The sequence below is a fragment of the Prinia subflava genome, chromosome 5 (genome assembly GCF_021018805.1).
Source record: "Prinia subflava isolate CZ2003 ecotype Zambia chromosome 5, Cam_Psub_1.2, whole genome shotgun sequence".
Lineage (NCBI taxonomy): Eukaryota > Metazoa > Chordata > Aves > Passeriformes > Cisticolidae > Prinia > Prinia subflava.
Window position 1 is genome coordinate 16,296,639 of NC_086251.1, and position 15,758 is coordinate 16,312,396.

Consider the following 15,758-nt stretch of genomic DNA (forward strand, 5'->3'; position numbering starts at 1 on the left):
CAACTAAATATTTAACTTTGCACCTTTGGTCTGAAAATTCTAATTTTTTTTCCTCCCATATATGCCTACATAAATAGGATTTCTTTCCTAGCAGAGTGTGAGTGTTGACATGCTTATAACAAACAGCTTCCTCTAGAGCAAACCCCAGGAAGGCTCACTGCTCTGCAGGTGTTTCCTAGTCTGGCTGCCGGCTGGCATCCCCAATGCTCAGCTCCATGCTCTTCTCAACACTGTGTAAATCTTGGCACCACACATCAGTAAGTTCCTGGGGTTTTGCTCTGGTCGCACAAGAGCTGTAATTTGTCCCTAGCTGGCAGAAAATTAGGGACTAGTAAGAGCAAAAACATGCATTGTAGGACAGGGATTTTTTGTTGGCAGAGGTGTAAAAACACTGTTTAACACCCATCCACTCCAGAGCTCCATCCAGCCATCCCTCGGTGCTGCCACTTCTACAACTGTGAACAAGATGTTAACACTGCACATTTCTGTAGCGAGTTTCTAAAAATCAAGGAGCTGAAGGTATCTGCTTTCCTGCTTCTGGAAATCACAGCAGGATGCCATCACAGGGTGGCAGGAGCCCCTGCTGTTACACACAACACAAACTCTGGGAGAAGAGCACGTCCAACCAGGCATGGCTCTGTCACCTCCTTGTTGAAGGTGCTGCTCCTTGTAGCAGAACTCCAGTAGCCTGTGAAATGGGAATAAAGCTCATGAGATAGCCAATGGCTGGACACATTCTTCTCTTTTTATCTCCTGCTGCCCTGTGATGACATCCCCCTGTAATTTTCAGGAGCACAGAAGCAGATACCTTCCTCATGTATATGCTACCCCTATGCCTTTACATTAAAAACTGACCTGGGAAGGTGGAGCTCCTAAAGCTTCAGCAGTCTTGGTGGTGTTTTTTTAACAGAGGTGTTCTGTACTCTTTGATGAGGCTTGAGGAGGTAACCCACACCAATGACATCACCTCACCAATGTTTTTGATATGGTAGAATATCAGCAATTAACCAGACAATGCAGAGTGGTGTACAAGATCTGACTACCTAATCCTCAAAAAAGTGAAACCATAGACATTTCTTCCATATAAATACTCTGGTCATTCAGCTTACACACATCCTTAAGCATTTTTCCTGCCTCTGCTTGCATTACTCCCTGAGAGGTACCTGTCTGCTGTCCCATCAGCTGGCTGAGGGTGGAATGAGGCTGGTGAGCTGCTCCTTTTCCCCCAAAGGACCAGCGCCATCCTCTCCCTCCAGCACACTGCTGGGACAGGCTGCCTGGGGAATATCTCTTCCCAGCACTGAAAGAATTACTGAGTTCCCCCCATGACGTAAATCTCCAAGCAATGCAGGCAGCTTCATGCATGGCACAAAAAAGAGGAGGAATGATAGCCTTTTGCAAGAAATTCATCTTTATTGAAGCAACCATGAGTCGCATGAGCTGCCAGCTGGCCTGAGGAGTAACAATAGCAGTGGCCTGACAGTAGCAGCTGGAGCTCACAGGAGCGATTGTCTCTTTCCAGAGAACAGTATATGTGATGTTACATATACACGTGTAAGTGAATACTTCCCCACTAGAAAGTACATATGCTTGGAAGTGCATATCACACCCAATGCCCTGCCAGACTGAGGTGTGTTGGTGACTGCCAGGAGGTAGCTCGGATATTACACTGAATAGTTTGAACTTCATCCTGCTTCCAGTGAAGTCAACAGTGAAGCTCTGCTGGTTCCAAGGGCATGGAATGAGAAGTGACAGCCCTCCCTCAGCCCTCCACAACAACTCTTTCCAATGCAAGGTATTTGCAGCCCAGGTTAAAATGCCAGCCAGGTGCTGTAGGCTGTACTGCTGTTCTTGTACATGCAACAGCCCCTGCATGAGGACCAGGATTGTCCTGAACATCAGCACAGGGTTATCCATGTTTATCGCAGTAAACAATTGCTACTCACCATTTTTCGTGCTTAAAAGCCACTACGTATGAGAGGAGTGAAAGCTGTTGCTGGTTCAACAGACATTCACGCAGCCATATAATTTACAGCAGGTGCTACATATATTGCAACGATGGGTTTCAGCTCAGAAGGGACTCTGCCTCCTTGACATGAGGGCAAAGCATGCCAGGGAGCTGTTGTTTCAGCTAGACTGACAGCCTTTTACAAATTCTGTTTATTATTGATAAGGTGATGTAAAAAGGATGTGGAGTTGGACATTGTATTGTTTGACCTGGCTGGAGATCAGTCCTGTTCTCTCATAGATTTAAACTTCTGTTTGTGTGTGTAATATCAAAGTCCTTTTACCACAGGAGCACAGTGGCTTGGTAAAGCCTCATAAATATACAGCTGGAGCCAGAAGTTACAGAATCACAGAATCAGCCAGGTTGTTAAAGACCTTGGAGATCACCAAGCACAACCTATGACCTAACACCACCTTATCAACTAAGCCATGCCACTGAGTGCCACGTCCAGTCTTTTTTTAAAGACCTCTAGAGATGGTGACTCCACCTTCCTGGGCAGCCCATTCCAATGCCCAATTACTTTTTCTGTGAAGAATTTTTCTCTAATGTCTAGCCTAAACTTCCCCTGGCACAGCTTAAGACTGTGCCCTCTCATCCTGTCACCGGTTGCCTAGGAGAAAAGACCGACCACCACCTGGTTACACTCTCCTTTCAGACAGCTGCAGAGAGTGATAAGGTCACCCTGAGATTCCTTTTCTCCAGATTAAATAACCCCAGCTCCCTCAGCCACTCTTTGCAGGGTTTGCGTTCTAGACCCCTCACCAGCCTTCTGGCTCTTCTCGGGACATGTTTGAGCATCTCAACACCCTTCCTAAACTGAGGGGCCCAGAATTAGACACAGCATTCAAGGTGAGGCTTAACAAGCCCCTGTGAAATCAGTGTGGCATCAAGATTCAGGAGGCTGACTAAATCCTAAGAATTAAAAAAAAAAAGTTGTATTGCAATAGCAAGGAGGAAGAACAAATACATCCTTCTGTTGGTCAGTTGTTTCAAAGCTCATTTACTACTTTCTGACTTTTTGTCCTGATCTCTACCTAAAGCTCTATAAGTCTTGCAATGTTTGAAAATGGGAAAACTAGCTGACAGTCACTGGATGCCTATGTGCCCTGGCATGATCAGAAACATGCCCAAAGTTAATCATTGCAAGTGTCCAGGCTGGGAGAGCGCATTTCCCATCAGTGGTGACATATTTCCTGTCATTTATTTACTCATAGCGCAACACTGATCCTGGGCAGCAATCCAGAGACATCTTCCTAGAAACATTGCATCTCTGGGGGTCACAGGGAACTGCTCAGATGACAGCATGGCAGAAGTTTGGTTTACTGCTGTGATTTTTGCTGGGCTTTTCTCTCCATTTGGTTGTAGAGAACTCTTTGTGTCCTTCTTGTGGAACCACAGCCCGTACACCTCCCATGGAGGGAATCTGCATCTGTGAGCCCAGCAGTAGTGCAGGAAAGGGAAACGTGTGACACACATCCCACCACCTGACCCCACGCAATCCCTTCCCAGGGCATTTTGTGGGGGACTTCAGACATCTTCCTGTGCCAAGAGCTGGCTCTGCCTGGTAGGGATGTCAGGTTTCTACCTTTCCCGCAGGATGTATTTGCCTTTCCGGCACAGGTTGCTGCTGAAGTGGATGGAGAACCAGAGGAATGAAGTTAGGATCATCCCATAAACCTAAAAGGAAATAAATGAGACAGGCATAAATTAAGTGTGTAACTCATTATGATGCTCCATCTGTGCAAATAAGCAGTCATAAACATTGCCTGTTGTCACGCTTTTCTGAAGAGAGCTGGTTTTCAGTGAAGTGGTGAGCACCATTTCTGATATGGGAGATAAAAAAAAGCAACACATGGTTAAAACATCTGATTGGAATTAGCATAGCACAGCTCAAACCTGGCTCTAAAAATACCAAGAAATAAGATGAAACCAGGAAATTCAGACTTCTATCCACAGAACACTCCTCTATGCAAACAAACAGATCTCTCTCATAATAGTAGCCTTTTGTAAAGATACCATAGGGAGAAAAAAGCACAATATTCATTTCTTCTTTGAAGTAAAAAAACCCAACAAAACAAACAAACAGACAAATCCCTAAACCAACTCCAAACAGTTATGAATGCAGAGGACAGTGTACTTCCTCTCTATTGTGATACTCTGCCTGGTGTATCACACATCAGGATTAACACAGGCAACACATCCAAGGTAAGGCTGTTGTGGGAAGGATGATGAGGGCTGTAACAATGTGCTTCTTCCTCAAGTATGCCCTAATGTGCTAATGCCTTTGCTTTCAGCTTAATCTGGGGATGTGTGTGCATTGTTGGCCGAGGGACAGTGACATCAGAGCAGCTATAGCCCTCTTTACACGCTTCCCTTGCATCCTGCCATCACAATAGTGAACCTGCAGTAAGATTTCCTCTAGCACAGGCTTCAAAGACAGCTGCCTTATCTGGCTATAGCATCAAGCTGAGAAAAAAGTATATCTATTATAACAGTGCTCCTGCTTTTATCTGAATATAGCTGCAGTGAAATTCTCCCTATACTTGAGAAAAATTGGAAAGTGACACCAAATATTCACACGTGACTCTACAATTACAGCTCCATAGCAATGCCTGATGGTTTTCCTAATTTACTGTATAAAATACAAATCATTTGTTCCTCGGTTTTATTTAGATGGAGAACAATCTTCGAATCCATAATTGTGCCAAGGTGGACACAAGGCATAAAACAATCTCCAAATACACTTTCAGTCAAGACAGGTCATCCTGGCTGGGGAGCAGCATGGAGATATCATAGCAGATCAAACCCGCCTTCATGGTGGAGAAAGGAGTCTCCTGGCACATGCTCTTTTCTGGTGTGCATCACCACACATTCAGAATCCTTGTGTACTGGTAACTACAGTGATTCACCTCTGCCAAGCAGTGGGTGGGCAAACAAAAAGGCTGGTTTTAATTAGTGGTCCTCTCCAGCTCCAAAGAGACCATCCCTGTGCAGCCTCTGAGTCCCCTCACCACTGAAAGACAGGCTCCTCTTGCAGCATTTCATTCTGTCTTTTGTTCTCCCCCAAATTAACTGCAGAGCCTTTCTACATGAGCCATCATCTGAAGATGATTTTACCCCTCCTCTGCATGTTATGCCTTCAAAGACAGAATCAGGGGAGCCCAGAAAACACACTCTTCCCCTCTTGTTTGCAGGCAGCTCCTTATGAGCCTGTGATTTACTCATGCACTGCCCAAGATGAACCTCACCAGGTTCATTAGTGGTCGTTATTAGGATGAGACCTTCCTCATCTGCACAGCTCTCCAGCTCCACTGCTGGTGCTCAGTAGCCTTCAAGACCTTCCAGCTCTAGCTGCACAAGCAACTTCCCAGGCTGATCTAGGAGAAAGCAAGTTTTCTAAAATATGGGGGCTTTACTGCATCTCCTTTTCTAACATTGCTGCTGGTTTCCTACATAATCCACAAGCCCCCAGCGAGGTGACATGGCCTCTCGTCATGCAGGCAAGCCTGAGTGAATGAAATGCAACTGCTGCTGCATCCTGCTCCCCACTCCCACATGCCATGCCTCGTTAGGGCACAAGAACCATACAGTGAGCTTATTCCTGCAGGAAAACCCCTCCACCCATCAGCATGGTTGGATTCCTGACCCTTTCCCAATTTCCATAGTGGAGTCCACCACTGTTTGCTTCTCTGCTGCCAGCATCCCAAATCACCCAAAATCCTAGCTTCTGGGGGCCAATTTAGGATATTTTTTCCTCACTGGATTCTGCCTTTCAGGACCAAAATGTGAAAGGACAAACACTGTTACCGTGAAGCCAATGGTGATGCCCAGGAACGAGAAGACAAAGTCCATGTGCTTCTTCACAAGGTCCTGGATCTCTTGCAGGCAGTCCTGGGAAGAGAGAAACAAATACCCCTTGGAGCACAGCAGCAGCTCGGTGGGGGGCTTTATCCCCAAAGCAGCACTTGCACAGCCTGAGAGAAAAGGAGGCAAGAAAGGGGTGCAGTTCTGGGCAGTACAGCTGGGCAGTTCCCCTTTTTCTGCTGCTGCTGCAGCTTGGGAAGACAAACCTCTGTGGTATCTTTTCTGTTACTACAACACGCCTACGGTTTTATTGGTGCGATGCATTGTGGACTGTGGGGGATGTGTGCTTAAGTGCGGTCATGCAAAAGCTTTTTTCTTTTCACCCACTGAAAAACAGAAAGAAGGAAATGGAAAGATAGAAAAGCAGAGCACACTGTGATGCCAAATGCATTCCCCCAGGTTACTAATGAACAGCTCAATTTTGCGAGGTGCTGCAAGCATTACCATACATTAGCTTTAAGCATGCCAGTGGCCCCTCAGAAATCCCTGAGGTGTTAGGCAAGACAGCCATTTCAGAAATGCAAGAGCACACCCTTGATGAAGGGATTTGCAGAATGAGGAAAGAGTGCTCAAAGCCAGGAGTGAGTGTAGTGTGGCCACCAAACTGCGGTTTCCTGTGTTACACAAAGCACATCCTCCCACTCGCTTCCCTGGCTCCCAAGTGAGGGAAACACAGACCACTGAGTGGGAGGAATGAGTCGCCCATACGATGCTCAGCTTTGTTCTGCTCTCCCTTCCTGCTCTTTGAGCCGAGTTCGACTCTGCCCTGGGATGTGACATTCCTGGTGTTATAAATACTCAGCTAATTCCCAATTAATAAAATAACTTTTATTAATTAAAGAATCAACAAATAGAAATTTTGGACAAGCCAGCAATTGGAAGTTCAGTGTAATGTCCTGGGATCGGCACTGGGTGAACCTTAACTACGGCGTCTATCACACTGTAGTGCCCCCTGTTCACAAATTCAGCCCTTTCTGGGGTCCCCTTATATACAGTTTATTTTGCCTAAGGCCCCCATAGTTCTCTGTCTTCTTTCTTTTCCTTATGAGTTGCTTTCTGCTGTCCTGCCTGCTGAATGGGGCTTTCCAAGGGAAAGATGAATAATAATTTAGTTTCTCAAAAAGCCTGAATAGGGAAATGGAATGGTGAATAGAGGGGCGTCTTCCCTGATATCCTGCTAGACCAATATCATTCTTGATGGCTGGGCACTTCACAGTCCCATCGCCCAGAAGGGCTAGTCCACCCTCTTTTCTGTTGTTAAAGTCGGTGTTTCTTGCATTTCCAGCTCCACCTTGGATTTCTGGCAGCGGCTTCTGTTTGTCCTACAGTGCATTCGCTACAAGCCCGGACTTGCTTGCTTCATTTATTCTTACAGACATATCTTATACCAAAAATATATATACACACTACAACATGAATTATTGCACGTTATTTATCACACTGGAGGCTGTGCTTTGAAACGCCGCCCCTGCGGGCTGACCGCGCCTGTGTATCGCGGGTGCTGTTAGCACCTGGCTGCTTCATCTGACAATGTGTTTGTGTCGCTGCAGCAGCGTGCTTTCGCTTTTCCTAGAAACACCACATATGTGTGGTGCTGGTGGCTATAGCTACTCTGGTGGGAGAAAAATAATCCTGCAATAGCTTTGCTCAGAGTATGGAGTTGTAGCTTCAGTGCGCAATGGTCCAATACTGGTGGCTTCTCCAGCAGCCTCACTGAGACACTTCAAAGAGTTGGAATGAAGCTACTGCTGGACATCATCAACACCCTGCTTCATGAGTTTCTCATTTTAATACCTATTTAATGCCGCAGGAAAAAAGGAATTACACCAAATTCCACATTTGCTGTTACGGGAAAGCACTTTAAGTGTCAGAAATTAGTGTCCTGTGGAAAAGTCAAACAAGTTTTTTTGTGCTCTGATACATGCCTGTGATATCTCACACTTTCTACAAGCACAGGAGACGAGCAGGAAGCTGGAGGGAAATGAAAGGCTGCAAACACAAGCATTTTGAAAGCTTTCTAGAGCAGTGAAGGAAACTGCACTGTGGGTCTGAGACCTGCTGATATGCCAGGGCTCTTCCTCCTAATTCACAGAAACATAGAGTGATTTGGGTTGGAAGGACCTTTAAAGATCCCATCCAGTTCCAAACCCCCAGCCATGGGCAGAGACACCTTTCCCTGGACCAGGTTGCTCACAGCTCCATCCTGCCTGGCCTTAAACACTGCCAGGGATGGGAGTTCATAAATTCTCTGGGCAATCTGGGCCAGTGCCTCACCATCCTCACAGTAAAGATTTTTTCCAAATACTTAATCTAAAACTACTGTCGGTTTCAAAACATTCCCCCTTGTCCTGCCATTACACCCTTCTGCAAAAAGTCCCTCTCCATCTTTCTTGCATCTTTCTCCTTTTCCAGAAGGACACAATTAGGTCACCTCCATGACATCTCTTTTCCAGGCTGAACAAAAGCAATGCTTTCAGCCATTCCTCATAGGAGAGATGCACCAGCCCTATGATCATATTGGTGGCCTCCTCTGGACTTGCTCCTCCAGTGTCCTTCCTGTACCGGATCCCAGAGCTGAATGCATTACTCCCATACTGTGTCCCGTGTTATTGAAACAACAAAACTCCAACAAAACAAATCCCAACCCATTTCAACACCAAACTATGAAAATGCACAATTCTCATTAATACTTTAGCACCAGTGAGGTTTTGACAGCTAGAAAGCAGAGGCACAACCCCACTATGGTGTGGGAGAAGCCTTTCCCTTACCTGTCCTCCATCGTGCACTTGGCCCGGTGGGCACGTCTTGTTCTCAACATCAGTTGTGTCCCCAAAAGGAGAGTGCTTCCCACAGCACAGGAACTGGAAGAGAGGGAGAAATTTGCCAGCTGCTTGCCAAGGCTCTCCCCTTGCTACTAGCTGCTGAAGCAGGAGATTCTAGCAATGGGCCCCTGCTGCCACAGGCAGGGCTGCCCAACCACGGTGGCAAGGAGCAAAGCAGGTAGGAATCAACAGCTCTAGCGATCCAGGATAAATTCAGGGGAGGTGGATGGATCTGTCTTTAAACTTGCTCCTGCTCCTCCAGGACTGCTGCCTGGGACTGGGGCCAAGCCCTCCCTTTGTGGTCACACACAGTGGCTGCTCCAGAAAGCCCAGGGAGGCACAGACTCATGTTTCCAGTGATTGTTACAGGCTAAGGGAATCCCCAGCAACACCCACCATGGAACTGGTTTCCTTTAGCTGTGGTGCACTGGACTGTTTGGAGCTCTGGCAGAAAGAAAAAAAAAACCAACAGGAGTAGAAAGGCTGCTTCTCCATCAATTCAAGTGGCAACTAAAATAAACAGCTGGTGAAGCAAGGCATTGTGCCTGTTTCTCCTTGTTGAACGGGACCCTGGGAATGCTGCTCCACAACCCTGAGAGCAAGCACTTCCACGCCTGGACACGGCTCTGAGGGCCACCTCCACTGCAAAGAGGAACATTTGCCCTCTTCTGTGTTTTGAGAAGCACAGATAGAAACAGCTTTGAAAAGCACTTGTTATGATGATTTAAGAACACATGGAAGGATACAGGGAGTTGTGTGGGAGGCGTCTGGAAACAGCTGAGCAGAGCTGACCTCTCCATCCAGCCTTGCTGTGTGCCATGAACTCACTCCTCAAACAAGCCCTGCTGTGCGAGGGAATGGCATCTCCCTTACTCAGCAGGGACTCGGGAGTTTCTCACTGTGGGGGACATCCTTGCTCATCTCCTATGGCTTTGGGGGCAAGTGTCCTCCCTGTGCTCTGGATAACCACCCCTGCCTGCCTGCTGAGCTACAGAGAAGTCCTCTGTGCCAAGTGCATCCTGAGTAGTGGTTTTTGGGAGCCTGATAGCAGTCTCCAGCTCTGTAAGAGACTGCATAGCCTCCAGTACTCCTCAGACACAAACTTGAGGGTAAGTAGGAATAACCATGTGCAAATACTACTGCTGCACTGTTCCTGCCCCCTCCTCTCTATTTGACCAGATGCATATCCACACTCTTGTACCTCAGATAGGGAGCAAGTCACAGGGGCTGCTGAGGCAGAAAATACTATGGCAGCTGCAGGACAGAAGCTTTGTAGATCTTGCACTATCTTTGTGATGCTGAGAGAGGTGACCCTTTCTTCCTGTTGATAATCTGGTTGGTCAGAGCTGATAAAGGAAGAATAGGAAGGGAGGAGCAGACTCCACAGCAGGATGGAGGACTCAGTTCTGGAGGAAAAAGGGCATTGTGGCATTCACGAGACAGAGCACAGGTGCCAGCTCCAGCCTGCCAAAACCCTCAGGAAAATACCCTGGGGCAAGGTTTTCTCCTGCAGGTGAAAGTCAACTTACTGCTTCATGGATGGCAGTCAGCTCATGCCTCCTGAAGCTGGAGGTGTTCCTCCTCACCTCCTCGTACACGAAATCATACACATCCATCATGCTGTCTTCCACCTGCAATGAAAGCAGAGGTCTGTACACACAAAACACTCATCACAGTCGTCTCTGGGGGGAATTGCAGTCTTCTTGATTTCCACAGAAGCTCTCCCTGGTATAGCAATACTAGCAGTGCAGCTACGAAATGACCCCCAGGCAGCAGCAGGAGCTGGTGTGTGACCCACCATGCACTAAGGAGCAGGGGTCTCACCAGCTGATGGCTGGAGCTTTTGGCCAGTTTTGGATTTCGTGTCAGAGAAGAACTTGGGTGCCTGTGACCAGTGTGCCTCTGAGTCCCTCTGCCAGCCAGGGCTGATGTCATCTCCCCATCCTGAAGGCTGTACTGGGGGGACAGGCACATCTGACCATGAGATGCTAAAATACAAAGATGAGAGGACCTCAGAGAGTTGGTGCTATCTAAGTGGCAGAGCCATTTCTCTGACCGGAGTCAAAAAAATAATGGGAGCGATTCAGTGGTGAGTCAGACCCTAAATATTTACCAAATCCCTGAGAACCTGAAGCCTGACAGATCCCAGCCAACTCCTACTCGGGTGTCAGAGGAAAAAAAACATGACAGTTGCCTTCAGTGCCTGGAGTCAAAGCCTTATTTCTTCCTTTCATTTTCCCTTGCTTTCTCAGCCACACTGGTCCAAGTGGGCCAGCAGTCAGTGCTTGTCCTTCAGAAGGGAAAATCGATGGGAGAGACAGGCAGAGTGGGTGGCCACACAGGGAAGTCTCTGGGATCAGAGCCATCTCTCAGCGAGGCTTTGCAGCTCAGTCTAAGGGTTCACACCTGGAAATTACTCTAAGGGATAAAACCCCAGCAGTCTCTGCTCAGGGGTGAAACCAGGATCAGTCAAGGTGGTTACATCCATTACTGGAATATTGCTCTGTCCTGCCCAGCTGTCCAAAACACAAGCAACAAACAGAGGGTGATAACCAGGGAGGGGGAGATTGAGAAAATTATTTGTATCCATATTGGCTCTGTGCCTCCAGGAACAGAGTCTGAAGGCACACATAGAAAGATTTTCTCGCTATCAACATGGCATAAGAGTGTCCAGTGACAGACAGAGCTCAGATATTATGGGCCAAGAAACAAATACTCCATAGCAAAATGTGTGACACTGAGCTGTCTCCCACAGGTGAGGAAGGAGGATGCTCCTTTTGTCCTCCTGGTGTATCAGAGTGCATAACGTGGGGTGGGTGCAACAGTAAGACCAGATTTTAGACGACTTCTGCACCAGCCTTTCCCACAGCAAACCTTATAACCCAATAAAAAGGAAAACATCCAAGTTTTTCTAACTTCTTGTGGGCCATGAAATAGCTTTCCAGAAGCAGCAATTAAATAAATCGATTCAATAAAAAGAACGTCCATTTCCACCAAAGAATTGGATTAAGAATAATGAAAAAAGAATAATCTATTGAGCTCCTCTTGTGGAGGAAGGAACAACAGAGCAGCAGGTTTCTTAATGTAAGAGATGATTACCTTTTGAATATCCTGATCCCAGTCTAAGATGTAGGAATAAAAACTATTTTGTGCCATGACAACATACATATGTATTTTGGTAAGGGAGACAGTGCTGCATGTGCAATATTTGTCTTTTCATATTTACCAAGAGGGCCAGGATGATGAGCTTTCTTCCAAAAGGCCTAAATTTGGATGACTTAAAAAGAAAGAAAGAAAAAAAAGTCAAGCAAGTGGCTGTTCAAGCAAGGGTTCAAGGGGTGAAAGCAATCCAGAAGTTTAACTACATTCTAAAGGTCTCTTGAAGTCTGGGCTAGTAAATACTGGGAGAGGGAGCTGTTTGAAGGATAAGAGTGGATTGGAAAGAACTGAAGGAACAAGCTGCCCATAACAAAACAGTGGCTGAAAATTATTTCAGCTTTTGGAAACAATAATTGAAGAAACCACAAGCAGTCATCATTTCACAGCCAGCTCAGCTACAGCCATGGAAATGATGGTGGTAATCTCCAGGTACATAACGATTACTAAAGATTTCAACTGCACCATTTCTGAGCTTGCTTGTGAGCTGACTTCTCAGTTACCTACTGATTTTTTTATTCTCATTTTGTCAAGCAGCCTCCAAGAGCTGAAAACACAAGTCATTAAATGGAAAATGTTTAATAGCAATAATTTCCTTTTAGAATGTGTGTCTGGGCAAGCCTAAGAGTACAATTTGTTGATTAGTCATTCTCAGCATTTATATCTAGCAATTATATCTAGCATTTATAGCCAGACATTATCTGAATAGGCTATTCAGATCCCAGTAAGGGAATATCAAACTATTTTTTAAAGAGTGAATTGCTTGTAGTTCTGCCACATCATCTTTCTGATTTTTGCTAGGATCATTTGATTTAGGAGGGGAAAACTGCTGTTTTCATACAACATAGTGGTCTGTTTTCAAAGACTATTGCAGACAGCTTTCTCATTTAAATACTTCAGAGGTAGGTAGATAATAGGAAATCTCAGTATTTATCACTGGCTGTTTCCTTCTGTGCAGAAGACTGTGCCACAGAGCATAAAACAAGTCAGGTTTAATAAGAGAAGACATAGGAGAGCAAAACATCACACAAAGCTGCCTGGGATGGGGTTATGTTTATGCTCAGAGCTGCAGCCAAGCTCTGAAGCATGGGTCATGCACGGCAGCATCTATCCAGCCCAAAATATTGTGCTTGCTCATGCATGCCTGATGATGTAAAAATTAAAACCTGAAGGTGTGAGGCAGTCATCAGGTGGTTTCAGGACTTATTTGCAATGTTGCTACATCCAGCAGAAGTTCATCCCCAGATTTGCCATTGATCCAGCTCCTAACACGTGAAGATCTAGACTGCAGCACTGCTTTGTCCTCAATTGCCATCCTCAACAGATTCCCATCACACATTCCCCTGATGGGCAACTTTGAGTCCATTGTCTCAAGACAATTTCCTTTTTCTGTATCTTACTGGTTGTTGGGAAAAACATATTTAAAATAATCAGGGTGCTTTCTCTCATGTTTAAGCAACTGGATGACTTTGAGTCATCCAGTTTGAGTGCTTACACTCAAGTGTAAGCTTGTACTCAAGTGTACACTCAAGTGTAACTGCTTACCAGTCTGAGTGGATGAATTTGAGTGCTTACACTGATATTGTCAATAATGTGCTTTAAGATAAAGAGCTGTGCCCCATCCCTTAAACAGTGCTTAGCATGCAATAGGCAGGTACAGCTGGAGAAGAGAAAGTCCATCTGTTTTCTGAAAGGCCTTTCACTCCTCCCACACATAAGCATCATAATAGTCAAGTGGATTTTCCTGTGCCTAGTGACACGCTGTGTTCCACTGCTGGAGGAGTTCTGCTGGACAAAGCTTTCCCTTGGAGGGAGACTGAGCCTGCAGTGCTCATCAGTAACAAACCCCAAGAGCTGAAGACAAAGCATCAGCTGGGCTTTGGTTAAGAAAAATCTCCAGCTTGAGTGATACGGAGGTCACACCTTACAGTAATTCTGTCCCTGGAAGAAGCTGGGTGACATGTTCCAGTTCTAAAACAGGTAAATGATTGCTGCCTCCTACTTCTGTCTGCATTCCTTAATGGAATATTCATTTACAAATGATATTGATGGGTTGCTGGATATAACAAATGGAAAATCACCACTGAAATTGATGCAGCTGACTCCAACTGATTCAGTAAGTACCATTTTTCACCTTAAGTAAAAGAAAAAAGGAATTTTGAGATTGGTTATTATCCTCTAAATCCTTTATCCCCCAAGAAGCAGAATGTATGACTGCAGGAAGCCATATACTGTAAGCTATTAGAGTTCTTGCCCTTGGCTATTAAAACTAAAGCAAATTTCCACCTTATCTCCTTCAAGAGGAAAACTGACATTATGACTTAGGTTATTATTATTATTTATCAGGATAATTTTTACCTGTAACTGGATTTGGAACAGAAAGATGAGACAAGGTCTGCCTTCAGTTCCTGATGCTTTTGCAAGCCAAAGGTGCCAATGAATCCCAATCCTCCTGCCAGTGAATGCGTGTGTCTAGGCAACCTGGAAGTGTCTCTTAGGTGGAAACCAATGTAGACTTGTACCAAGAACAATGGTCTGAGTCGTTGTGAACCACCTTTGCCACTGCTGTTGGGTAAAAATCCCTCTGGAAAGCTTAAGGAGACTATAGTGAAAGGAGATGTCAGGATTGTCTCAAAGACAAACCCACCTTCCTCGTTCCCCATAGACAGGAACACTCTTGACACGGCAGAGGAGGAAGACAAGCATGGGAAGCAGGAGGAGCATCCTCCTCCCCTGTGGGTCTTTGTGTCTTTGAGGAATCAAACTGAGCAGATGCAGTGCAGGCTCAGAAGAAATCTCAACCTCAGCACTTCGTGTTCTTTCAGCATCACCACAGAGGATGTGCTCACCACCCTCACTCAGAAATGTCTCTCTAGAGGTGGCTACTGCAGACTCCCACACTCAGCAATGAACCGCAAGATATTCAGTTAAGAAGTGAAACTGGAATAAAGCAGTGAACACAGTCAAAACTCTTCCTTGTTCCAGGAAGAAAAACACTTCTGCATTTTGCTGTCTCCGTCTCCCCTTTCCTCCCCAGTGTGCAGAAACTCATGCATTCACAGCCTGTCGGAAACAGGGGTGGGGGCAGATGCAACAGCTCGGGTTGGAGCGATGCAATGATGCCACTGCAGTGAAACAGAGGAGAGAAAGCCACTCTGGGGCATTAGCCAGGCTGCAGAGCAGCTCCCACCACACGGATAGAACACACTGCAAGAGGAGCTTCCCCCATCCATGCTTGACCAAGCCCCATCTAACACTGTCATTACATCTTGCTGAACATTTTTATTTCCTTCGTGGCACATCAGCTCCTCTCCTTTAGTGCATTCCTCAAGCCAGTCATTCCCAGATGCAGAAATCCAGCCCGTGCTGCCAATCAGCAAAATTGTATCTATCTATACATACACACATTAAAAAACCCCAAGCCAAATCATATGGAATTCCCTCTACTTTCTGCTCTATACACAGAAGAAAAGAGACTAAAAACTGCTGCGGAAAAAAAATTCAGAAAAAGCAAAAACTCTTTCTCTCCAGCCTCAGCACTTCCATCCCATTCTTGCACAAAACACTTAAAACATGAGAAAGTTCTGAGCTGTTGCACCTCCTCATTTCCTATCTCCACATGCCCGAAAGAACAGCAGGTTCTAGCTGTGTGGGTCCTATATATCCCTTAGCCCATGGGCAGGCTAACATCAGAGCCTTATGCTCAGTAAAGCCATAAAACCCAGAGGCCACCTCTGTGGCACTCAGATGCAGCATTGTCCTGTGCCTGTGACAGAGCACCAGATGCTTTATCAGGAAGTGCAGAAAACCCAGGCAGGCAGTTAATCAATATCAACAAGGATTTTTTTCCCCTCTAAATCCTCCAGATCTGTGCCTGCAGACCTGTGAATGTCACCAGTATATCAAGG

The 15,758-nt window shown here is 45.9% G+C and overlaps 1 protein-coding gene across 1 annotated transcript in view; it reads right to left on the minus strand.

Annotated features, from left to right (window-relative positions):
• Nucleotides 1–1,396: 1,396 nt before the first annotated feature.
• TSPAN32 (tetraspanin 32) overlaps nt 1,397–15,758 on the minus strand; it is a 31,642-nt gene continuing 17,280 nt past the window's right edge. Inside the window, exons 5-8 of the mRNA XM_063398169.1 lie at nt 10,224–10,325; nt 8,641–8,733; nt 5,816–5,899; nt 1,397–3,685 (exon numbers count right to left, since the gene is read on the minus strand). Of these exons, the coding sequence (XP_063254239.1) occupies nt 3,590–3,685; nt 5,816–5,899; nt 8,641–8,733; nt 10,224–10,325 (375 nt within the window). The 3' untranslated portion in view covers nt 1,397–3,589. The remainder of the gene's footprint in view (nt 3,686–5,815; nt 5,900–8,640; nt 8,734–10,223; nt 10,326–15,758) is intronic.